At 46.7% G+C, this 25,610-nt stretch overlaps 1 protein-coding gene across 1 annotated transcript in view; it reads left to right on the top strand.

Annotated features, from left to right (window-relative positions):
- Positions 1-22,590, top strand: part of RELL1 (RELT like 1) — a 63,512-nt gene extending 40,922 nt beyond the window's left edge. Inside the window, exons 5-7 of the mRNA XM_004764086.3 lie at positions 1,862-2,098; positions 4,708-4,846; positions 20,473-22,590. Coding sequence (XP_004764143.1) covers positions 1,862-2,098; positions 4,708-4,843 — 373 coding nt within the window. The 3' untranslated portion in view covers positions 4,844-4,846; positions 20,473-22,590. The remainder of the gene's footprint in view (positions 1-1,861; positions 2,099-4,707; positions 4,847-20,472) is intronic.
- The last annotated feature ends 3,020 nt before the right edge of the window (positions 22,591-25,610 follow it).

Here is a 25,610-nt window from a genome sequence, read left to right as displayed (position 1 = left end):
TTTTTTTTTTTTTAATTTCTTCAGCAAGGAGCATTTATTGAATGCCTGCTCAGTGCTGGGCACAGTGCTAGAGCTGGGCTTTCACAGATCTTGGAGTCCAGAGGGCTTAGGCTGGAGGGAAAAGGAGCCTTGGGCATGAAGCCTTATGATGATGGGGAGCACGGCCTGATGATGGGGAGCACGGCCTGATGAGGGGAGCACGGCCTGATGGTGGGGGCATGGCCATGCTTCAGGAACAGCAAACACTAGGTGCTCCCAGGGCTCTGTGGGGCCAGAGGGAAGTCCGTGAAGGTTCACCAAAGTGCCATCTGAGCCAGACACGTGATAGGCAGAGACTGCTTGGAGGTGGAGAAAGCCCAGGGCACAAACACCGGAGTGTAAAAGCGTGGAGCAGAGAGTTCAGCCTGGGGCCACCAGAGAACACGGCGGATAGTAGCAAGACGGGCCAGGAAGGCAAGTTGTTCCAAGGGACAGGGCGAGGAGTTTGGACCTTTCCCTGTTTACTCTGCGGGTGGTACACCAGGCACATCATAGATAATCTATAGTGTGTCACACCGGCGTGTTAGGTGTGCCCTTTGTCGAGGTCCCTCCGAATGCAGGTGGGTCAGGCTAGGAAGCTCTGGCAGTGTGGTTCAGAGGGATGTGCGAGCTGCGATTTCTCTCACAATTCCAGCCCTGATCACAGATGCCTCCCTGGCGTTTGGACCATCTCATCTCTGAGCCTGTTGGCCTCCGTTATTTTGGGGCGATGGACAGTGCCTGTCATTGGGTTTTAGGGACTTGAGAAATGTTTGTCGAATGAATGTTGTTAAACTTATGACTTCCCACAGTGTGGTGTTAATTTCACATTTTTTTGGTATCAGGAAGCTGCTGCTGTGTGTTTTTATTTTAGCGATCTAAAGAGCATCCCTGAAGAACACTGGAAAACTTCTGGCTATCTCTGATGTTTGAAACGGTCTCCTCTACCATGCACACTGCTTTTTAAAAGTGCAAGTGGGCCGGTTTCCGGGAGCAGAAAGGCTGCTTCATGCTGTCATGAGACTTGCGTGTGCCTCTGGGGCTGTTGGCCCGGGCTCAGGGCTCAGGGCTCGGGCTCCGTGGGGACATGCCGCCCCACCTCTCCGCCCACCTGCACCACGTCAGAGGGCTGATTCCTGGTCAGGCCAGCCCTGTCCTGTTTTAAAGCCTCCTTTTCTAGTGGACCGGAGTGTTGGTATGCCTTTCGAAGATGGCGAACATCTGACCTATATATGTCTGCTTTTTATATTTTGGATGGTCTGGCTGGATTTTTTTCCAGGCTGTCAAAGAATGCAGTCTCTCTTGTTTTCTGAGGCACTGTGGCATGGTGGTTTAAGATCATGGTTTCTAGAATTAGGCTTTCCCGATTTGGATCTCAGATCCATCACTTACTAGCTGCGTGGCCTTAGGCGAGTTACGTTAACTTTTCATTTTTAAAATGAGGAAATTCGTAATATCAACCTCATCGGTTTTGAAAACATGGCAGAATTAACATGTATGAAATGCTCAGAATACGAATGTTATCTGTTTCTGGTACTGTTGTCAACACCATCAACATCTCTGGAGTGTCCCTTTTGAGATCTTGACTTAAAAGCTTTCTTCCTTTGATGCAATAGTCAGCCTGGATCAGATCTCCTAGTTTAAATTGTTTGATCGTTCATGTGGAATTTACATGTTTTCTCTTCTTCAAAGCACGTATGTTCGTGGGATCTGTTTGTTTAGAGACCCTGGCAGGTGCTGGGCTGTGATTTAAAGCCGCTCCTTGCCTCACAGGGGAGAGCTTGCCTCAACTAGTCCTTTTTTTAAGTAACCTATTCTACCTTTTCCTTTCTCTCCACCTTAGCCCAGTGACTCCCAGCACTCCTGGGAGCCCACCTGTGAGCCCTGGGCCCTTGTCACCAGGAGGCACCCCGGGGAAGCACATCTGTGGCCACCATCTGCACACGGTGGGCGGGGCTGTCGAGAGGGACGTGTGTCAGCGGTGTAGGCACAAACGGTGGCACTTCATAAGACCCACCAACAAGTCCAAACAGGGCCATGCAAGGCGTCAAGGAGAGGTCACGGTTCTCTCCGTTGGCAGGTAAGATCCCTGTGGAGTCTTTGGGTTTGTGTGACAGGGGCTGTTTCTGTGACATGCTGGGCTGTGTGGATTTGTGTGTCCCTGTTAAATATAGAGTATGATGTCCTAAGCCTGGTTCCGGTTATAGCTCTGGTCTTTCTCCACGTCTTCTGCTCTGAGTTCTACATTTTTCCAGCAGCAGAAGAACCCTGAGAGGTGGCTATGCTAGAACATATGTCAAGTGTATTAATTAAGGTAAAAAAAATTTAATAACTTGCGGTATTAGGGTTCTCTGGGAAACAGAGCTAATAGATATATATAGATATGTATACGAGGAGATTTATTATAGAAGTTGGCTTGCATGATTATGAAGGCCAGAGGTCTCCACAAACGGCTGTCTGCAAGCTGGAGACCCAGGAATGCCGCCGGTGTCATCAGCCCCATTCTGAAGGCCCAAGAACCAAGAGGCCAACGTTCGAGGGCAGGTAATAAAGAGAAAACCAAATTCTTCTGTCCTGGGCCTTCTTGTCTGCTCAGTGTCTTAAGGGACTTGATGACAGTCACCCCACTTGGCCAGGGCAGTCTTTTCTCAGTCTTTGGACTAAGAGCTGATGAAGCTGTCTTGGAAACGGCTCACAGAGACACCCAAAAATAACGTGGTCCCTGCTCTCTGGGGGTCTGTTCGTCCAGTCAGGTTGACCCATGATGCTCGCCGGTGCACGGGTTCTAACCGATAAAGCCCAAACCTCACACAGAAGTTTGTGTTGCGCTTGTGCGGACTGACACACCAGCGGGCGGCTCTTGGAGTAGCTGCCCAGGTGCTCTCCCTCTCGTGGCTCTGCCACATCTGCCGGCAGAAGGAGAAGGAACAAGGAAGACCGTTCCTACGAGGTTTGATGGGAGAGGCCTAGAAGGGGCACAGTTCATCTTCGTGCCCAGGCTGCTGTCTGGACCTCACTTGCCTACATGGATTCCTGCGACTGCTTTCTCTTTGGTCACGTTACCTCTGTCCTGTGCACCTGTCCTCGGCTACCATGGCCTTGGGGCCTCTCTGTGGTATAGAGCGCTCGCACTTCCAGGGGTGAATCCATTGGACGGCGTGGAGAACATTGGTGCAGGGGGGTCTCCTGCAGGGTCCGCTGCAGCCATCCTGAGTCCCAGGCAGGAACCAGCTGGCAAAGGCGGCGTTTGGGAAAGCAGCAGGGGTTGTGGTTACAAGTGCGTGTGCTGGAGCTGGGTGCGGGGAGCCAGCCGATTGGCTCTTCTTTCTCTACAGACATGCTCTGGAGTGAGGGGTCTGAACTCATCGCATCTCCCTCGTTTGCGTGCTGGCACGACTGCTTCTGAACTTGCTCACATAGTTCTGTGTCTCAGTTTCCCCCTTTCTTACACGAGGAGGACGTAACACTCACCTCACGGGGTTGCTGGGAAGATTAAATCAGTTGACTCACGGGAAGGTCTTAGGCCAGTTTCTGGCACTCACTGTGCCCTCTGCTGTTGGCTACTGTTATTATTATGATTTTGATCTGACGGAGTGTTAGCCTCTGTTGCACAAGCAACAAGGAGGAGAGTGCAGGGCTGTTTCCCACTTAGAGCAGAAGCCTGCAACTCATGACCACACTGTTTTATTAAGAGGCAGAGTCATGGGAATTTGTGAGTGCGGCATGTAATGAGAACCTGGGGCTTGTTTAGACAAAGCGTATTTTGTTTGCTTTAGAAAAAAAAAAATCTGCTGAAATTTTCAGCTGAGATTCAGCGTGGGTCTTGTCAATGCCCAAATGCAGTTAGTTCTCTTTCTTGAGCATTTGCTTATGGCCGGCTTCCCTGATCCTTCTTTTACTTCCACAGAGGCTCCCTCCTCCTTGTGGTTGGTGAGCTCATTTAGACGACGAAGAAGGAGAATGTATTATCCTTTAGATCGTTTTAAGGGAATTTTAGACCAGAACTTGAGAGAAGCTATTATGAAAGACTTCAGTCAAACTGAGTCAATTTCCTTAATTTCTCTTTTGAATTCTTCATGAAAATCCCTTCCTTAACTTCCTGAACTTTTTCCTAAATCCTTCATGAAAATCAGCCCCCATTTTCTTAAAAAAATAGTCAAAAGCCAAACACATAGAGAAACCCTACTGCCAACTGATGCTGATAAAGGACACAGTTGGGGCCCCTCTGGCCGTGTGTCTGCAGAGATAAGACTGTTTGAGGGTGCACTTGACTAAGGCAGCTCTCAAGTGAACCTTCTGGTAGCATCAGTCTAACTACAAGCTAGTTGTGCCTTTAGCCCACCCTCTGTGGTTAAAACAACCGATGGTCAATCCATATCCTTGTTGGGAACCACAACCCTGAGGCTGTTTAAAATTTGAGTGCTCATGCTTTTTAATGCATTTTTCATGCTCTAGAAAGTATCCAGCAGAGTGTGTGATGTGTTGACGGAAAGTCACCTGGAAGGTTTGGCAGGGGACAGGGGCATTTGTGGGTAGGAATGCCCCCCTCCCCTTATTGAATGTGGAGTTTTTCATTGATGTCCCACCTTTTGGCTGAATTTGTTTGGGACCCTCTAGACTTCTGACTCACTCTTGAGTCTTGTTTCCTGGGAAAGCAAAACCCACCACACCTGCTCTTCACCCCCTCAGGTTTAGAGTGACGAAAGTGGAACACAAGTCAAATCAGAAGGAGCGGAGAAGCTTGATGTCCGTTAGCGGGACCGACAGCGTCAATGGGGAGGTGCCTGTGACCCCTGTGAAGAGAGACCAAAGTGACATGGAGTAGCAGGTGAGTCGCAGTTTGGGTGACACGGGGAGTGGGATGGGCGCGGTGGGGAGAAGGTGCTCAGAGCCTCCCTGGTGGGTGGGCGTGTGGGAATGACGGGGCAGGGAAGCGAGAGCTGGTGGGGCTGTGGGGGATTGAAGGTGATTCCTCGTCTGCCCAGGGCTTTTGGTAAAGAGGTCACAAACTTGGGTACCTCCAGGGGCCTGGCCGGCATGGTGATGAGGGAAGAGGCTTGCTTAAGACGCAAGGTGGCATGGTGGGGATTGTGGCAAACTAGAAACCCCAGCCTGCCCATCGGGCTAGCGTTACCACAAGGCAGAAGGCTCTGAAGCATCGGTGGATCTTACGCAAAATAAGGTGGATATCCAGACTTCAGAAATGTGGAATCGCCACAGGTTTTTAAATGTTGGCAGCTTAAGAAATATGCTTTACAAAACCATGCAGGCCAAATGAAATATAATCTTGTCATTTCTGGGAAACCTGTGATTTTAAAAAGGCTGGAACATGCAAACCAAGGCTTTTTCGTTTAATTCAGTTGGAAACCAGTTTTCTTTGATGTGTCATGGGTTCTAAAATCGCTCTCCTAGGACTGTTACTCTTCCAACCAAATATTTTGAAGTGATTTAAGAAGCAAAAGCGAATGAATGCTTCTCGGTGGGGCAGTTTTCATTCTGGAAGATAGTGCTTGCAAAAGAAAAAAGGCTTGTGATAATTTGATATTGGCTTAGCTTTCATCTTGCTCTTTTCTTTCTGTTCTGGCTTGAGGAACGTTCACCCCTTTCATGTTTCTTATTATGTGTAAGAGGGTGAGGGTGAGGCCTTGGGAGGGATTAGGCTCTGAAAGCTCCAGGGGCACAGTCAGAGCCTGAACAGGAGGGCAGAAGAGGTCACAGTTGCAAAAGGGGGGAAGGATGGGGTGTGGAGAGGTGGCACCGGCTGAGTCTCGAAGGTGCCCAAAAGAGGCAAGGCTGAAGCTAGGCTGGGGAGTCAAGTGAGGGGTGGCCGGAGCGGTGGATTCCGAGAGGAATGGCTTTCAAGGAAGCGTCTCTGATGATCCGCCCAGGCTCAGAGGGGTTGAGGGTGTTCTGGAAGACTTGTGCTCCTGAATTCTGCAAGACAAGGGGTTCTAAGCTTCCAGTGTTAGTTCCTGCAGTCTTGCGTCTGGGAAGATTGGGCTCCTTCCCCTGCATCGAGGAGCCAACTAGAGGCTTTCCTTAAAGAAGAGAAACAGAGTATAAAAGTCTATCTCTGATTTCTTAACCAGTTACTGGTGCCCTGGGAAGGGAACTGAGAGAGATTTAGGAAATGAAAGAGGAGGATGAAGGTAATAATAAAAGCAACTGATGTCAACTCAGTGTTCTAGTCTTCTGGGCATTGTACTGTACAAATCTCGCATGTTGCCTTTATCAGCGTCTCTCAATGGGATGGACACTGTTACCCCAGTTCTACAGATGAGAGCACAAATGAAGGGAAAGGGTAAGTTACATGTTAAGGTCCCTTAGCTGGAAAGAGGAGCTGATTTGAGCCCAGGTCTCTGACTACAGACCAGCTGTACTCTTCTTCATCCGAGGAGGCTCACGACGAGGTAGCCCTAGACCCGTGAGTGGGGGGCATTTCCACCAGTGATCCAGAAGCTTGTAGTCTAATATGGTAGCCACTAGTCACCCATGGCTCCTTAAGTCTAAGTTAATTAACATTAACAATTTAGTTCTGCAGGTATTCTAGGCCCTTTTCACATGTTCAGTAGCCAGAGTTGGCCAGGGCCCGCCATATTGGACAGCACAGATCCAGGACATTTCCATCATCGCAGAGGGTTTTATGGAACAGAGTAGATGCTACGTTAGGGATTCCGGATTAGAATCTGGAGTGACTTTGGTAAGTAAGAGGAGCAATCTGGTTAAAGTCATGAGGCCCTTGATCCTGAGAAGAGAAGCACCTGACTTCCCAGGTGTATGGTGAAGAAGGCCCAGCCTGCTCAGCGGCAGGGAAAGCTATGGGCTGCGATGACAGTCTGCCTCCAAGTCAGCAGCCCAGCCTTGTGTCGGACGTTGGAGCAGACCACATGTAGGAAGACAGTGCTGTCCCTCAGGCAGGACGTGCAGGGCGATCCTCTGTCAGGCTCGGCCCTCCAGGTTTGGGCCTCTACTGCGCAGAGGGAGAAGCACTTGAGATTTGAGAAGGTTAAAAGAAGTAGGATTGCTCAGCTGGGTTTCTTGGTCCAAATTCTTCCGTATCTGATTCTAAGAACTGGATTCAATCATCTGAAATCCTGACTGTGTCGGATTTACAATTTGATATTCTCCGCAAAGCACACAGTCATCCCCTAGGATTTTGTAAGAACGTTGTGTTTGACTAGAAGATGTGGTCTCACGTGCTAGCTTCACCACTTCGAAATTGCCCTTTACCCGGTTACGCCCACTTCCACCCAGTGTCCTTGAATATGACATAAGGATGTTAAGCTCACTGATGGAAGGCAAGTGCCAACAGCGTGTGTGGCATGTAGTTGGCTCTCAGTAGAGGGTAACCGCATTGTGCCGTGCCCTCCAAAATCCACAGCGAGCTTGTGAATGACCTTAGAAGGGGATGTGTTTTCTGAGCCTTCGATGGTAATTAATTTTGGAAATTAAATATGAACGTTTTTAATGGAAATTTTCAAACAAACTCAGAAGTGGAGAGAATGCTATCGTGAATGCTCCTGGGCCATAGATTAATTGAATTATAATGCCTGCTGTGTCTTGAGGGTTAACTGTATACTTGGCATGCTTCGAAAGTCGCATTCTGCGTAGTGATTTAACAGCAGTGGGTAGGGACTAGTGCGTACCCCATTTTGCAAATGGTAAGCACAGGGAGTTTAAGCAACGTGGGTGTTCAGAGTGACGAGAGGCAAGAGGAAGGGGAGAGTTCAGAGTCCATCCCACACAGCCTGGCTTCTGGAGTCACAGACTTGACCGCTCACCTGGGTCTGGGGAAAGAAGATCCCGTGGTCAGAGCCTGCTGGGCTTGAGACCTGCGGAGTGGCCATGTCTGATGACCCTAACAGAGCACAGACTCTGAAAAAGAAGGGAAAGAAATATTCATGGGCATTTAGAAAACTTATTCATTAAAATTTTTCCTGCTAGACATCTTAACATTCCCCCTACCCCCGCCCCACCAAAGAGTGTGTTTGGGGTGTTTAACAGGACTCCATTTTCCAACTGGAGAAATCGTGACATTCTTCCGTCTGGGCCTCATGTCTCTGGTTCTGGACTGAATTGGAAGATGTGCCCTAGACTATAGCGAATAAAGTAAGACAAGAGGGTTATGTATCTTTCATGTAGTTTATGGTCGTTCTTAGAGTTATGTATTTTTCGAAAAGCGAAGAGTTATGTATTTTTCGAAAAGCAAAAAATGCTTTTATGTTTGGATTTAGCGTAGACTTGATCTAAATAGTGACATGCAAAATCATCTCTACTCATGGGTTTGGCTTCTTTCTTTTATTTTTTTTCTTTTTTCAAATTAGAGATTGATCCTGGAAACTAGTCTTAGGGTTTCTCTTTCTCTCTCTTTCCTTCTCTTTTTAGAAAACAAAATCTTTTGTTTGGCATTTCTTCTTCCCCTTATTTTTTCTCCCCTGTTTCGATGGCCCATCTTCTTTTTTGTAGTTAGATCTAACTTGCTCCCTGCCTGACTTATTTTGGCAGTGCAGTTAAAATGGTCTCTCTCTCTCTCTTTTTTTTTTTTTTCTCACAGAAAATGTGTTTTGATTTCTTAGAAGAATAAGCTTTTGTTCTTTGAAGTTAAATAAATCAAATTGCTTTCAGCCTCCAAATCCTACTGCCTCGTCTTCATGATCATTGGTCTTTCACTTTTTCAAATTGAAGCTGTGGTAAGCATTTGATATCACACATTTCTGAAGTATGTGCTCTTTTTTGCATCTTCTGGTAGGATCTCATTGAAACACTGATTTGGGAAATGTACATAACAGTATTATTTACATCAAAACAAAAATTAATAATATTAGACATAGCTTTTTGTCTTATACTGTTTTATTCCTGAAGTGATTCTGTTAATTCTTTTTTTTTTTTTCTTAAAGATGTTATTTATTTAGTTCTCAGAGAAAGAGAGAGAGGGAGAGAGAAAACGCAAGCAGGGGGAGCAGTGGGCTGAGGAAGAAGCAGGCTCCCTGCTGAGCAAGGAGCCTGATGCAGGACTCAGTCCTGGGAGCCTGGGATCATGACCCGAGCCGAAGGCAGATGCTTAACCAACTGAGCCACCCAGGTGTCCTGATTCTGTTAATTCTTATTTTAGTAATTTATTATAGTGATTAAAACTGAGTTTTAAACTGTTTAGGTTTCCTTGTAACTGTGTCACTCACGACCAGTGGTTTGAGGCAAATCACCCGACCCCTCCACACCCGAGGGCCTTCATCTTTACAATAGGGCTGTCGTTGGACTTTAGGGAAGTAACACAGATACGTCCTTCTTAAATCTGTCCTTGGTACAGACTTCCTATTTACTAACTATGCACTATTACCAAGAATTTTCATCCCATTCTCCGTGGTCCTAGTCACATATTAGCCCATTCCTCAAACATCAGCTTGAGGTTCTGTGAGTCCCTTTTCATTTCTTAAGAATATTAGAGCTTTGGATTCTCTCGACAGGTTAACAATCCATATCTGGTGGGTCCCTTAGCGATTCGGGCCTGTGCTGAGAGGACTTCCCCATCCATACCTATGTCGCCTCCTACTGGAGGTGGAAGAGTGACAAGTCTGCTGGAAGGTTTGCCGGCTTGCGTTCTTTGTGCTGCGCAGATCGGAGGGCCGGTGAGGTTAAGGAGTGTAGACTGGGTTTTCAGCACTAAATTGCTCTTCTGGCGCTCCATCCTAGGATCAAAGTCCTCTTTCTGCCAAGACTCTTTTGTGGGTCATGCTCCCTGATCCGGAGTATCCTGACCAGTCACAAGGTCAGCTTCCCTGACCTTTGGTGTCTTCCTTTCCTCCTCCTCCGTTTTGACCTCCATGATCAGGGATAGTGGAAGGTCCCTGGTAGGGGGGGGCTCCCCTGCAGTTGGGCTGCATCATTTGCATGGCTTTGCATTGTGGTTCTTTTGTTAACTCTCCAGGGAAGGAGAGGTTGGTGAGCATTGCCTGGTGGCTAATACTTTTCTCCATAGTTTGTATTTTTTTTTTTTTCAGGGCAAAATACACATTTTTTAGAAAGCAGGTTATCTTGGGTTGATGGAAACCCCAGTATCTGCCGCACTCTTCTTATAGAGCAATGGCAGAGAAACCGATCAGAAGAAACTGCTTTGAATAGGCAGAGGCAGGGCACCTGTCTTGATTTCCTGTAGAGGAAGAGCGCTGCTTGGGTTGGCGCCTGTGTTCTCACGTGGAAGGTCGGAAGGTCGCTCCTGCTGAGCTCACCTCCAGCGTGGAAGCGGAGGGGAGCCAACACCTGCCCAGGACCTGGCCAGATGAGGAGAAAAGCCGAGTGAGGGGCCAACATGTCAGTGTCGAGGCTCAGAGGGACGACTTTTTCCCAGCTCTGAGGGCCAGGCAGTTGATCGGGCTTGGATGGGCAGAAATCCCCACTGGGAGCTCACATGCCCAGTGGCTTTGGAGTTTGAGGAAGCTTCGCTTTCTCCGAGTAAAGAAAAGTCCTCATTCGATCTCAGCCTAGGGACTCAAAGTGGCTAATGCGATAGCGTGATCAGCCTTCACCAGGCGTAGCCTCCTGTGATGTCCTGCAGGGACCCGCTGATGTCCCTGGGCTGTCAAAGCTGTGCCTGCCTCCGTTCAGTTCTGCGAGCGGCTCTGTGTTCTTACAGGCAGATTACGATCATACACTTGGAGCTCTCAGAGGAGCTGTGATTGCTCATTCAGGTACATCTTCTAAAAGTCTTTATGGAGGCCCTATGATGGGCGAGGTGTGGTGCCGGGCCTGAGGGACACGGATGGAAGATGGACGTCCAAGGGCTGTGCTTTCTCGGAGCTGGGGTTCTAGTTCTTATGTAGAACTTGCTCCCCGTGCCTCCTCTCCCCATATGGAGGCCCTTGGAGGTTATGTATGTTGTTCAAGGTCATGCCGCTGGTGGGTTCCAGAGCTTGGACTTCCTGATGGTTCATTCCCCTCACTGTCATTGGTGAATTGGTTATTACAAGTGTTTAAACTTGAATTATTGTTGTTGTTTTTTTTTTTAAGATTTGAAAAATAAGACAGGCACACAATAAAATACTCGAGCAGCATGAAAGTCTCCAGGATGAAGAATAAGCCTTTATTTATTTATTTTTTTAAAGATTTCATTTATTTATTTGACAGAGATGACAAACAGAGAGGCAGGCAGAGAGAGAGGGGGGAAGCAGGCTCCCTGCTGAGCGGAGAGCCCGATGTGGGGCTTGATCCCAAGACCCTGGGATCATGACCTGAGCAGAAGGCAGAAGCTTTAACCCACTGAGCCACCCAGGTGCCCCAAGAATAAGCCTTTAAAAAAGCAAAGTGTTCACCCCTCTCTCCAGCCCATCTCCCTCACTGCAATCTCGAAAGCTCCTTTTCAGGAGGGAGCCATGGCTACTGGTGTCCTCTGTATCCTTTCTAGATTATTCTATGTGTATATGTGCTTATCCAACACCCGTATGGATGTACCACTGCCTTGTCTGCCCGTCCTCCATCGAGGGCAGAGATGCTTGTCCACACCTTGCCTTTTCGAAGTTAACTATCAGTTATTGACTGATAGCTTCTGCGGACTCCCAAGTGTGGAGTATCCCCGCTGGTTGAGCCACAGGAGTGAAAATGCTGGACACGTTTTTAAAAAGTTCTGTGCCCTGTTTCTCATGGGGAGTAGCTTCAAAACACGGATGGAGGTCATCTGAGAGATTTGGGGCCTAAAAACCTACTTTGCTGTCATCTGCTGTGATATTCTTTCAAAGTTTTTGTCCGTAGCCCTGCCATGGGTACAGACGAGACACGTGTTTGTTAGTCTTCTCAGGACTCACTGTGGGGACTGGAGGGTCTTGCATTGGTTTGGTGTCACTGGCCCCCAAGGAGAACTATTTTTCTCCCCGCACGCCTCTCCCTGGCCTGCACCTGTTCTGAGGCCGCTCCTGTTTTTGACTGGAAGTTGACCCACTGACCCCTCCGTTAACTCAGCTCTTCTTCCTCGGGAGCCTGTCAGACAGGTGCTGGGACCTCTGTCCTTTTTACCAGAGGAACTGCAACAAGGGAGGCTCCTGGAGACCCTGGGGGACTGTGGCAGAGGCCAAAAATGAAAGTCGTGTTTGCCTGGAACTGGAAAGAAAAGGGAATTAATAGCTCTAACCAAGATTTTTATTCTTAATTTATAACTTGAGGCTTGGAATCTACTAATGTCAAACACTTCAGTAAGTCACAGGGCCTGTTTTCTAGAACAGGACCCAGGATGTGGAAGTAATTCCACAGGGTAGGTTCTGGAATCAGGCTCCTTGTGTGCAAGTTCCGCTCTGTCACCTGTTGGCTGTGTCACCTTGGACGTCATAGCCTCTGATGCCTCAGCTTCTCCATCTGTAAAGTGGGGATAATGGTAATAATCTCACCCACCTCACAGGTATGCTGTTCCTTGGCATTTAGGAAACGCTAAGTAGGCAAATGCTGGATATGAGCAGTATATCAGGCGAGCCCTATTTAGCAAATACAAGTGTGAGGAAGTAATGTCTTTGAGATTTCATAATTTTCCTGCAGCGCAGAGAGGCCAGATTAGACCTAGGTGTTGTGGAATTATTCGTTTGATTTTGATGCTCAGGTATAGGCTCACTGACAGCTGGTTAGCTGAACCTCTAGCTCCCAAGCCAGTGTCTAATTCAGTTGGCTTTCCTTATTAGAAAGAGGTGGTTCTATTCAAAGTCCTAAGGTCTTCCTTCTGTAGCGTAGTGTAGACGTGGAATCATAGATGTACTGAGACTAACAGGAAACCACTGAATTGCATTTAAATAATTCCCTGGAGTACCGTGGTTTTTCCAGATACTTTTGATACTTTTTCCAGAGTAACTTTTGATGTCAGGTGCATTTTACTGGAGTAAAGTGCTCTGAATCTCACTGTCCCCAGGGCTGGCTAAAGATACAAACATATTTAAATTACTGTGAGTATAATAACTTAGGAAACAGCAACCTCCAAACTTTTTAGTAGGATTCAGACCTCATGTCAGAACCTTCAAAGCTAAAAGGAGTGCAAAATTTATTTTATTTTTTTTTAGAGATTTTATTCATTTATTTGACAGAGAGAGAGACACACAGCAAGAGAGGGAACACAAGCAGGGGGAGTGGGAGAGGGAGAAGCAGGCTTCCTGCTAAGCAGGGAGCCTGGTGCAGGGCTCAATCCTAGGATCCTGGGACCATGGCCTGAGCCGAAAGCAGACACTTAAAGGTTAAGCCACTCAGGTGCCCCAGGAGTGCATAATTTCTTACTGACTTTATTCAATAAAGAAAATATAATTTGTAGGAATATATATTTTCTATGTTACTTAAAAAGCTATTTCCATTTTTAATGGAAAATATCTACAAATATTTTTATTTTTCCCATATTGATTGACCTAGAGACATGAAAAAGTTGCTCACTATCAATAACAAAAAACTAAAATTTTGATTATTCAACTCTCTCCCAAACTAGGGATTATAATGTGGTCATGTGTGATACTGTGATTTTTAATAAGAAATATGTAGTTTGTCCCCATTTCTTTCTTTTTTTTTTTTTTAAAGATTTTATTTATTTATTTGATGGAGATCACAAGCAGGCAGAGAGGCAGGGAGAGAGAGGAGGAAGCAGGCTCCCTGCCGAGCAGAGAGCCCGACGCGGGACTCGATCCCAGGACCCTGAGATCATGACCTGAGCCGAAGGCAGCGGCTTAACCCACTGAGCCACCCAGGCTCCCCTGTCCCCACTTCTCGTACAGAGCTAATACAACTACTGGAATTTCTTAAGGGATGAGAACCATAAAGGTCTTTTGTTTTATGTTAATGAAGTGACCTTTGGAAAGCCCCTAGATAATTCAAAGATGGGGTGGTTTGCCAGGGAGCCAGCCATGGGTTTAGAGGGTTGGAACTCTTCCTCCACCTCCCGAGAGGGGAGAAAGGTTGGAGATTGAGTTCAACCATCAGTGACTGGCCAGTGATTTAATGCACAGTGCTTGTGTAATGAAATTTCCATAAAAACTCAGAAGGAGAGGACTTCCAGGTTTGTGAACCAGAACACTTCCCTCATGCCATCCCGCTGGACCCCGTGCGTGTCCAGGACCCAAACTCTACAGAAGCTCTTTTGTCTGGGACCTTGCCCTGTGTATCTCTTCATCTGGTTGTTGATTTATATCCTTTAATATCCTTCATGACAAACTATTGGCTTTCTGAACCCTGTGAGCCAATCTGGAAGCCACAGAGTGGGGTTGGGGAACCTCTGGCTTACAGCCAGTTGGTCAGAAATACAGGTAGCAATCTGGGCTTGTGATCAGCCTCTGAAGTAGAGGGCAGTCCGCTTGTGGGACCTGATGTTGTCTTTAGGTGGATACAATTAGAGTTGAGTTGAATTGTAGGACACCGATTGGTTGTCCGAGCATTACTTGGTGGTGTAGGAGAAACTGCCCTGTTCCCCCTCTCCCAACACTGGAATCTGGTGCAGAACCCTTACAATGCATGAAAGAAGCAGAGGTCCAGAAACATGGAAAATGCCAAACTTACTAATAATCACATAAATAGAAACTAAAATAAAGAGATCACTTCTTGCTTTTCTGTTGGCAAAGATGAATGTTAACACTAGCATGATGATGTAACTTCTGTTCAAGATGAGGCTCTCCTAAGAGTAAAAGGGACACTGTAAATAGTTATTCATATTCATTCATTCATTCATTCAGTAAACTCTGTAAGCCGAGACCTCCCAGGCCAGCTGGTCCACATGGTCTCCTTGGTTAGTGCTCAGTGTTGAAGAGGATGGAGGGAGATGGGCGCTGTCACACACCGGAGGAGGGATGCTACTTTGGTACACAGATGCAGAGTATCTACTCTGTATCATTAGATGAGAAAGCAAGCTGTAACGTATCCCTGTTTTGCTGAAGAAAGGACACGCGACACATCTCATTTCCTTCTGGATTGAAGCTGACCGCTAAAACTTTCCTCTGTAAGCTCCAAGCTCTTTGAGATTGTAGGCTATGTCTTCTCACCTTCCGTCAAGCCTTCCAGTGACCATTTGTGCATAGCTGGCCCTCAGAGAGTCCTTAACAGGTGTGATGGTAGCTCACTCCTCCGGGCTTTAAAATAAACCCCTGCGGAGGATGTGAACTCTAGTTCCAAACTGTTATGAAGGAAGTTAGGAAAGAATTCTGTAATTCAGAGATTTTGTAGTTCAGGTTACGTTAAGATTTTTTAAATTAATATTTCAGTCTCATATTGCTGAACTACAAAATTGTGCTGTTCCAATGGAGTTGCCGAGGTTTTTATTAATATTTGAGTCTTTCAATGTTTCTGTCATGTCTGTTTCCTCTTCCATTTTTTTTGTGTAGTTTTTGACCTCTGCCGACTTCATGGTGTTTCGTTTTGCCCTTTGAAGGTGAATTTAATTCTTGCAGTTGTTATCAGTTGACAAACAGTACTGAGTTTTATCTCGTGGGTTAAACCCTTATAGATGCATAAAGGCATCTTGTAAGAAAGCAGCGTCCTGGGCTCCAATCCTATCAGTTCGGATTTAGTAGGTCATGGTGCAGTCCAGAGAATTGGGAATTTTTAATAACATTTGGGTTGCTTCTAAAGAAGGCGCTACCCATCATCCTGAGAAACACTGAATTAAAGAGACTTCACTGATTAGCTAGATTAGCATAAGTCTATCCATTAGCCTAGATTAGCTTTTTAATAAACATGGAGTCTTTATTGAAATAGGAAGGCATAACATCAATTTATAAAATTTAACACTCGTTTTAGACCAGTGCAAGATTTGAAGGACTGTGAACACCAACTACCTTCTGGTATCTTTCCATTAATCTGTGTCTGCAAAGATGCCACCCACATTTTCAGCAGCTAGAACCTGTGCGCACGTGACCATAGAGCCTGGTAGAAGATAACCCTCTAATTAAGAAGTTCGAGTCTCGAGGCACCTGGGTGGCTCAGTGGGTTAAAACCTCTGCCTTCAGCTCAGGTCATGATCCCAGGGTCCTGGAATCGAGCCCCGCATCGAGCCATGAGAGAGAGAGACTCTCTGCCTGCCTCTCTGCCTACTTGTGATCTCTGTCAAATAAATAAATAAAATATTTAACAAAAAAAAAAAGAAGAAGAAGAAGTTCGAGTCTCAAGGGATCACAGATTACTCGTGAAAGATCACATACTTGTTGCCTAGGCCTTTGAGTAGGACTATTACTGTCCTGATCTTAACTCTTGTTCCTATGAACAACTTTCCCACTCTAGTTCCTTTAAATGTGTTCTAGAACATTCTTAATCTAGCTGTGTGACTCTGTAGCCTTGGATCTATTCCGTGTCATGACATGTCATTCTAGGTGCACTTTGCATCTTAGGACCTGAGTCCCTTGGAGGAGATGGGTTTTCAGCATCATTTCTCTGCTCCTGTGTAGCCACAAGGACCACTTACCTAGGGAGTGGCCCTGCCAGGGTTTCTATTTCTGCATTTCTCTTCTGCTGTTGCCACCGCCCAGATGGGGGATGCTCGGTGATGCTGGGGACGTCTCTGTGGTGACGAGCGCGCCGGTGCAGTTTGGGAATGAGTGGGCCGGACTGCGGGCTGTGGACTTGCTGCTTTGCGGTGACTAAGTGTATGGCCTCGGGCAAGTGACTGAACCTGGAAGCCTCAGTTTCTTTGTACAAAAATGGGACTCGTCCTTGACTCCCGGAGTCATTGGAAAGATTGTGTTCCTGAGTCTGGAGTGTGAAGCGTGGCGGTGCCTGGCATGTGGGAACACTCTGTAAATGTCAGCTACTGTTGTTGTTAACCAGAGAGTGTTTTCCTTCCTTGACACCCTGTCCTTGGAGGTCTTAGCGTTCAGTGTCTGCTAATCTGCTCAGGCTTCTCTTTTTTTAAAAAAAAACATATTTCTACTTTTTAAAGGGACCAGGGAGTTTTTTCCTAGAGAATCCTTTTTAACAAGTCACATACATGTCCTCATCACTGATATACTCTATTGTGGCTTCTGTGGAACCCTAATTATTTATTTATTTTAAAGATTTTTTTAAATTTTTTTATTTAACAGAGAGAGAGATCACAAGTAGGCAGAGAGGCAGGTGGAGAGAGAGAGGGAAGCAGACTCCCTGCCGAGAAGAAAGCTCGATGTGGGACTCGATCCCAGGACCCTGAGATCATGACCTGAGCTGAAGGCAGAGGCTTAACCCACTGAGCCACCCAGGTGTCCCTATTTATTTATTTTTAAAAATTTTTATTAACATATAATGTATTATTAGCCCCAGGGATGCAGGTCTGTGAATCGCCAGGTTTACACAATTCATAGCATTCATCATAGCCCATACCCTCCCCAATGTCCATAACCCAACCACCCTCTTCCTACTACCCCCCTACCCTGCAACCCTCAGTTTGTTTTGTGAGATTAAGAGTCACTTAGGTTTGTCTCCCTCCCGATCCCATCTTGTTTCATTTTTTCTTTTCCTGCCCCGCAAACCCCCATGTTGCATCTCCACTTCCTCATATTAGGGAGGTCATATGATAGTTGTCTTTCTCTGATTGATGGAACCCTAATTTAATCATGGCATTACGGCTTTATTTTTCTAATTAGAGTGACCTCTTCCTTCTCTCCAGATAAACCTTTTCTGAGGTTCTTAATTGCTCGCCCTCAGTCTTGTTTTACGTGTAAGACTGTAGTCACCAGATTTCCCTCCCGTCGGGGGGGTGGCGGGGGAGGTCTTCCAGGGCGGGGGTCCGACTTGTTCAATACGGTGGATCCCATGGTGAGGGGAACTGAGAATGAGGGGTGGGTGGGGGGTGTTCTCCCCATCTGCGCACGGCTGCCGGCCCTCTCTGGCATTCATACCCCCCACACATGGTTTCTGATTGCTTTAAGACCTTAAAGAAGGCATCTTTTAATAATTAATGTGGTGGGTTAAAGAAACACCATTTACAAGTATGTGTTTATCATTAGGGCTATAGTCACAGCTGTTGGATGCACCGAGGAGAAACTGAACACTGTGGAACTCCACCTGTGAACGCAGCCCCAGCCGTAAGGTCACGGCTGGAAATTCACAAGCCGCGGAGTCTGTGGTGTCTTCCCCCTAGGTTGTCATTCTGATAAAAGAGGTATTTACCTGGAAATGGATAGCTGCTCTGCTGGTAAAGTGCTGCCTTCTGATAAGCAGGTGTTTTTGAAGAGGGAGAGCCCAGAACCGCACGCTGGTGCTGCTGGGTGGTTTTAATAGGATTTTTAGAAAGGTTAACTTTCTGTTTTCTGGTTAGTGTCTGGTGTTAAGGGTGAGGATGTGAAGCCGTATTTGTATTTTTTACTTCCTCAAACTGCGCACAGTGCAGTTTTAAATCCGCCATAGGAGGCAGCTGTTGAAGCCGCTGTGATGGTTTAGGGCCGTTGGATGATGGTAATGACTTTGGGAGCCTCCTGACAGCTGGCCCCGTGTCAAGCACTGTCTGTAGATCCCCTTTTGTAAAACCAGCACCCCTTTGAGGAAATGCTCCGGGGCGGGCCCGGGTTCAACAGCTAGTCATGGGGTCTGGATTAGAATCCAGGCCTCTGGCTCCAGATCCTTGCTTAGCCCAGCCCTCTGTCTTGCCCGTTCTTTAAAGTCGGTTAAATCTGTGCAAAGAACTCTAAAGGGGAAGGTCTCCTCCGTTGGGTCAAAAACTCCGGCTGGGACGGAACATGACATTCTAGGCCTGACATTCCTCGCCCTTGACCTTCCTGTTTTCTTTGATGCCAAAAAATCTAGGTCTAAGGGAGCAGATGATAAAAGGAGGAGATACAAAAATAGTTGAACACCTATTTTGCAGATAATGGCCTAGTTTGAAGTTTGGCTTTGAAAATTCACTCCTCTTCTTTTCACTGTTTTGTCTTTCAGGACCATTTTTCTGTTTCTCCGCCTCTGGCTTTTCTCCCTTTTGCCCCCGCTGGCATCTTTCATACTCATCCACTCTCAAATGAAACTGTTCCGAGACTTGCTCGTGGCCCGCGCTACAGTACAAGTCTGAGCTGCGGCCGTGCTAGGCTGTAGCAGGGCAGGGCTAAGAATCAGTGTCTCCACTCGTAATGAAAGACTCCACGCCTGCTATTTTAGGGAACAGTGTTTTATTCCCTTTTCAGTGAAGCAGATAAGGATCCTTTACCCAAACCTTTTAGTTTGGGTAATCTCTCTCTTTCTCTCTCTCTCCCTCTCTTTTTCGTTCTCTTCCTCTCTCTCTCCTATCTTGAACATGCTGAAGGATGGAATGACAGAAAAGGATAGAACGGATACTGTTACACTCTAGATCTTGAAGAAGGAGCTGTAAAATAACTACAAAGTAATACATCAATCAAGATATCAGAAAAGGATAGAACGGATACTGTTACACTCTAGATCTTGAAGAAGGAGCTGTAAAATAACTACAAAGTAATACATCAATCAAGATATCAGAAAAGGATAGAACGGATACTGTTACACTCTAGATCTTGAAGAAGGAGCTGTAAAATAACTACAAAGTAATACATCAATCAAGATATCTCGCTGACTTGTTGCTTTTCCTATTCTGGCAAACTGGCTTCAAGCCAGTTTGATGGGGAAGGAACACAGCGGGGTGCGGTTTTGTTGAGCATTTGTTGGCAGAGGGGAAAGTGCTTCATTCCTTAACCTGGCGCAGGGCGGCCCGCGTGGTGTGAGTCCTGTCCTCAGTGATCCCCGGCTTCCAAACAGGACCATAAATGGGTACACAGCGGTCTGTCTCTTAGATGACTCATTTGTTAAAAAACAAAAACAAACAAACAAAAAAACAACACCACCACCAATCAAAAACAGCTTTGGAAAATAAAAAGCTGTTTTCCAAGTTTACCAGGGGCTTCATTTGTGATGAGAGTATAGACAGTGACAGGGGCTAGCTGTTAGAACTGGAACACACGGCACCGTCCTTGAGTTACAGCGGACACCTGAGATCGGGCATCTCGAGTCACTGCGCTCCTAGTTGCCCCCGAGATCCCAGCCGAGCTCGTGCACACTGTGGAGACCCGGAGTTAACCAGCCGGTGTGGCTTGGGGAAGACACGTTATCTGACCCACAGAACTTAAACTGTGCCTGAGCACACTCACCCTCCTGCTCCTTACTTGGCAGAAGGTGGCGGGGGAGTTAAAGAACACATTCCCGGGACGGAGGGACACGTGAATCAGGGGAGCAGGCTCAGAGAGTGGGTCCCTTTAGAAACTCATGCGGAAATGGATTGATACCTTTATTTCCATTGTGGCTCTCCAATTCTCTTCTTTCTTGATTTATAAAACCTTGGTAATGGGGTCCTTTTGAAATTGTGGTACTTGCATTTCTTTAGGCTGAATTCTAGAAGAAAGGTGTGATGGGGAAGGAACACAGGGGGGTGCGGTGAGATGGGGCAAGGAAGGGGTACAGGTCCTCTGGGTTTTTAAATATCCGCGCAGGTTAACATATGATGTGATGCTTACCTTCTGGAAAGTTTTACCTTTGTGTTTTCTTTTGCAGGGGTGACTTTATCGGAAGAGTTCAAAGATGCCGTAGACTTCCAAGATAAGAAGTTGCGTGCGGCATTTTTAAAAATTTTTATACAGTTTCTATTGCGGAGTCTGCAGACAGACATGGGGATAAAAGCTAAAAGGGAATATTTGCGCTATGTTTGGTACAGAATTCAGTTTGCTTGGAAACACGTTTTGGGTTAAAAAGTCTGATGGAAAATTTAGTACCTTTCCAGTGAAGAAAAGGGCCCATATTTCAGTTTTCCCCAACCACCAGACAGACCTCCCAGTCCCCCATCTCTGGCCGTGGCACCACTGGTAATTCTTCCAGAGGGATCAGTCTTCGCAGGGAACTCTTGATGTGCAATCCGTGAGGATGCTGGGGGTGTTGGTGTGTGAGTGTGTATGCACATGCATGCGCACGCGGACACCTCTGTTCTCCCAACCCATAGGTCTCATTATGCAACTAGTTGCAAGAAGATTCTCTTGCAGTTTAACTGTTACAGAAGATAAAGTGAAACTTCAGTGGTAAAAAGTCCTTGCAGAGACTGTGGTTTAGCCCCGAGAAATTGGCCCCCGAGAGGTCAGGGCGTCAGATGGAACCAGATGCCAGACTTTCGAGCCTTGGACCAAGACATCAACATTAACTCGCCACCACTGTGCCACTCCTCTGTCACCAAGAAGATACTGAGAGTATTTTATTTTATTTTTTTGTAACTTGCGCTAAGCGATTCTTACTTAGTCCATTGAATAAAGGGGGACAGTAGTTTAAAGTGACTAAAACCAAAATAAAACAACAAAATGCCTGTTTTGACAAAACAGACACACCCATTTTCTGATGTAAAATGGGCCCCTACCTTCCTCGGCTGTTTCAGAGGGCACTTCCTACTTCATGTCTTGTAACCGAGGCTCCTTATTGAAAAGATCCTGGACGGTTATGGTTCCCTTGGAAGCCTGTAAAGCCCCACTTTTATGTACTTACTTGTTTAGCTATGCTGTATATGAAACCCCCCCCCACCCCACCCCCCCACCCCCTGCAAGAAGCAGAGATAGTGGTACAGCTCTGACCCTTGTGGGCCCCCGGGGCTGGGAGGATCCAGTTACAGGAGGGTCTCCAACCCCTCCCCAACCCCCCCAGCCCCCCCCATCCTGTCAGTGTTGGTGTGGTGCCTTGGGGCACTAATGTTATCTTGGAGAGAAAGAGCATCTTTCTCATTTCACTGCCAAAGAGGATTTCCATAAAAATATCATTTCAAGTAGTTACTGTCAATTTATTCATTCCATTCTGTTTCTGGCATCAAACTACAAATTTCCAGCCTTTGAAATGGATGGTAGGTTCCGTTTCACATAAATTTTTTCTGACAAGTGATAAGAGCTGTGTGTGTGTGTGTGTGTGTGTGTGTGTGTGTGTGTGTGTGTTCATACATCCACGCAGAGAATGGTATGGAGAGAGATTCCACTGAAGTCCAGAAAGGAGCAATAGAAGCATTTTGGGGGTGTGTATTAGTGTAAATACTATACGTGCTGTCTAGACCAATAGTTTTAGTTTTTTGTTTTTAAAGCATCACTTTGGGCTTGAAAATACAATGTCCTCGAATGGTGAGGGACAAAAATGTAAGATATTCTTCAGCTTTAATTATTTTTTAATTTTATTCAGGTCAGAGCACTTTTTTATAGCAATACAACAGGCAAGAGAATACTCAAAAATATTTAAAATTGTGTTTATACCGAGAGTACGTTTTAAATATTTTCTAATACTTGAGCAGGTTTCGTCTGGCTGGCTTTCAAACATGCCAAAAGTTAAGCATTCAATGTTTTAACACATAAGCTTTTTACTCATAAGGATTCTTAAGTGTTCCCAAAGCAACTGATGTTTATAAGGGCTTGGGTTTTCTTCCTTCTGTGGAAGGACTGGGGGTCCACAACAAACTTACTCTACAAAACACTACAGATGGGCCGACTTCTGGTGTCCTGAGTGAGCTGGCTGCCGCCTTGATGTAAAAATTTGTAAAGGAAAATTTTTCACCATTTTGAGTGTCAGATGTATTTTTAACTGTCTGGTTTGTACTTTTACGACTTTTGTACTACCAAAGCAGAGTTAAAAATAAAAATGTTAAATGCGTTAAAAGTGCTGTTGTTGGGCGATTCACTCTGTCGATGTCTTGTCCACTGAAAATGGGATTGAGGGGTCATGATTCCTCTTGGGCCTCATATTCCCGTGCCTGTTTTTTTTTTTTTTAAGATTTTATTTATTTGACACAGAGAGAGACCACAAGCAGGCAGAGAGGCAGGCAGAGAGAGACAGAGACAGAGACAGAGAGAAAGAGAAGCAGGCTCCCTGCTGAGCAGAGAGCCCGATGTGGGGCTCGATCCCATAACCCTGAGATCCCATAACCTGAGCCGAAGGCAGAGGCTTAACCCACTGAGCCACCCAGGCGCCCCCGTGGCTGGTTTCTTAGGTCTGAATGCACCAGGGCGGATTTGGCTGACTCTCCCTACCAGATGTCAATTCCCGCTTCCCCTCCCCCCACAGCACTCCCCACCCCCTGATAATTATGTTTACAATTCGGAGATTACTCTGAATGTGCAGAAGAGTTGCAGGTTCGGTACAAAGAGATTTGTGTGCCCTTCACCCCAGCTCCCTTCGTGTTAACGTCTCCCGTCACTGCAGACTAGTGATCAAAACGAAGACGTGAAGCCCTGGTACCCAACTACCAATGAAGCCAGCGCTGTGTTCGGAACCCGCCAGTTGTCCTGATCATGTCCTAGGATCACCCGTCGCAGGTAGTTGTCTGGCCTCTGAGCTGTGATGGTCCCGCCTCTTTTTCTCGGGGCGCATCATCCCATGATTGACAGTGCAGCCTTCTGTAGTTTTGTAGAATGCCCTTCAACTTCAGTCTGCCAGCTCCTTCTCCTGACTTGTTGGGGGATTTGTGTTACGGACCAGATCCGCAGAGGCCATGTGCCCTTCCCGTTGCCTCCTAGCAGGGGAACGTCATGTCCATACCTATCACGGGTGTCTTGATCTTTGGTCACGGCCGTGCCACCAGCTTTCACTTTGGTCTTTCCCTTTGCGGTGAACCTTGGAGAGGAGATCCTTTGAGATTAGGCAAGTATCCTGTTTCCGCTTAAGCTTTCGCCTATTAATTTTAGCATCTGTGTTCATTTCTTAGGGCTTGTGTAACAAATTACCACCCACTGGGTGGCCTCAAACCACAGGAATGTATTCTTTCACGTTTAGGGGGCCAGGAGGCTGTACCACAGGTGTCTGTGGGGCTGATTGCTTCCGAAGTCCCCAAGGGAGAATGTGTTCCTTGCCTCGCTCCAAGCCGCTGGCCACCCTTGGCAGCCCCTGCTTTGTGGCTGCTTCACTCCCTCCTCTGTCTCTGTCTTTCCACGTCCGTCTTTCCTGTGTGCGTGCCTTTCTCTTCCCTTCCCCTGAGGGCGCTGGTCATTGGATTTAGGGCCTGCTTGAGTCCTGTATGCTTCACTGTCACTTCATTACATTTGCACACACCCCAGTTTCAAATGAGACCCCGTTCACAGGAACCAGGAGTCGGGACTTCAACACTTCTTTTTAGGCAACTCAGTTGAACCCGTGACACCATCCACTGGTGGGTCTTGCCTGCAACAGCTATGACTTGGGGGGGGGGGGCTCTTTCATGTTGGTGTCCGTGTTCTTTTGATAGGGCTCCATGACCTTTATTCTCCCTCTGTCCCCTCTTTCCTTCTGTCCCTCCCTCCTTCCTTTCTTCCTGCTTCCCTCCTCCCTCCTCCCTCACCCCTACTTCTTTCCCTCCCTCCCTTCCTCTCCTCATCCCTTCCTTTTCTTTTCCCCATTTGACTCATCCTCACTTCGTGGTACTCAAGATTCTCCAGGCTCATCCCGCCATCTTGTATTTTCCTCACCTCTGCCCTAGAACTGGCCACTAACCAAGGAACCATGGTTCCTTTTTACTGTAGAATTGGGTTTAGGAATAAAGCTCAGGACAGAAGGTATGGGAGCAAGGGTATATTGCTCCTAGGCTTCTATGCGTACACACACACACACACACACACTGCCAGCCCATGTGTGTGCACACACACACGTCGGTTCCTTTCTCTGTCTTTAGAACAGGCCCGAGCTGGGACTGGTTCTCTGATGAGTCTAGCTCCAGAGAGCTCATCCCAAACTTCTGTCTTCCTCATTTATAACTTTTCTCCTACAGGGAGAAAACCTGGTTCTTATTGTCTAAAATATTTTTACATCGTTCAGTCTTAACTGACAATATAAAGTACATTTGACTATAGAGCCCTGGGGGAAACAAGTGTACCAGCGAGAGCTCGGCGTGTGTGTGTGTGTGTACAGTTCATTTAGTTTTTTAACCCTACGGTAGCTGGCGAACACCCTACATGCTCGGGACTTGGGTCAGCTCCTTCGCTCCCACCCCTCAGTGAGTGATGTGATTCCGTTTTAACACAGAGTCATTTGTCGTCATCTGACGCCATCTCTCCTTTAGGTCCTGGATAGAACTTTCAAAATTTGTACGCAACTCCTTGGGTTTGGATTTTGAGTTTTCATGGGATTTTGTTGTTGCCTTGAAAAATAAGATGACCAAGGATGGCTCATGTTGAGGAAGTGGAAAAGCTGACTATAATTTCAGTTTGTGAAAACCAAGAAATCCAGAATGTATGCCCTAGGAGGATGTTACAAATTCCCCCCAAGTTCCTTATTTTATAGTCAGAAGGGGTCACTTGGGGTGATGGGTTTGCTTTTAATTGATCAGCCAATTTTTATTATTTATTTATTTATTTATTATTTGTTCATTTATTATTCTTCTTATTTTTTTTTTTTTCTTTGAGAGAGAGAGAGAGAGAGAGCATGGTGTGGGGAGAGGCAGAAGGAGAGAGAATCTGAAGCAGACTCTGTGCCGAGCGTGGAGCCTGATGCAGGGCTCCAATCCACAACCGTGAGATCATGATCCAGGTGGAAATCAAGAGTCGGAGGCTTAACTGACGGAACCACCCAGCTGCCCCTCATTGGTCAGCCTCTTGCTCTTCTAGCATAAGTGCACTGTGGAGTGGATGGGACTGAGCCACGTGGCTTTCGTGTCTCTGTCAGCCTTTAGGGGAGCAGTGAGCTGTGGGCCGGTCGTACCATGGCCATTC

The sequence above is a fragment of the Mustela putorius genome, unplaced genomic scaffold (assembly GCF_011764305.1).
Source record: "Mustela putorius furo isolate JIRA1106 unplaced genomic scaffold, ASM1176430v1.1 tig00000083_pilon_pilon_pilon, whole genome shotgun sequence".
Lineage (NCBI taxonomy): Eukaryota > Metazoa > Chordata > Mammalia > Carnivora > Mustelidae > Mustela > Mustela putorius.
This window is presented reverse-complemented; position numbering and strand designations above follow the sequence as displayed.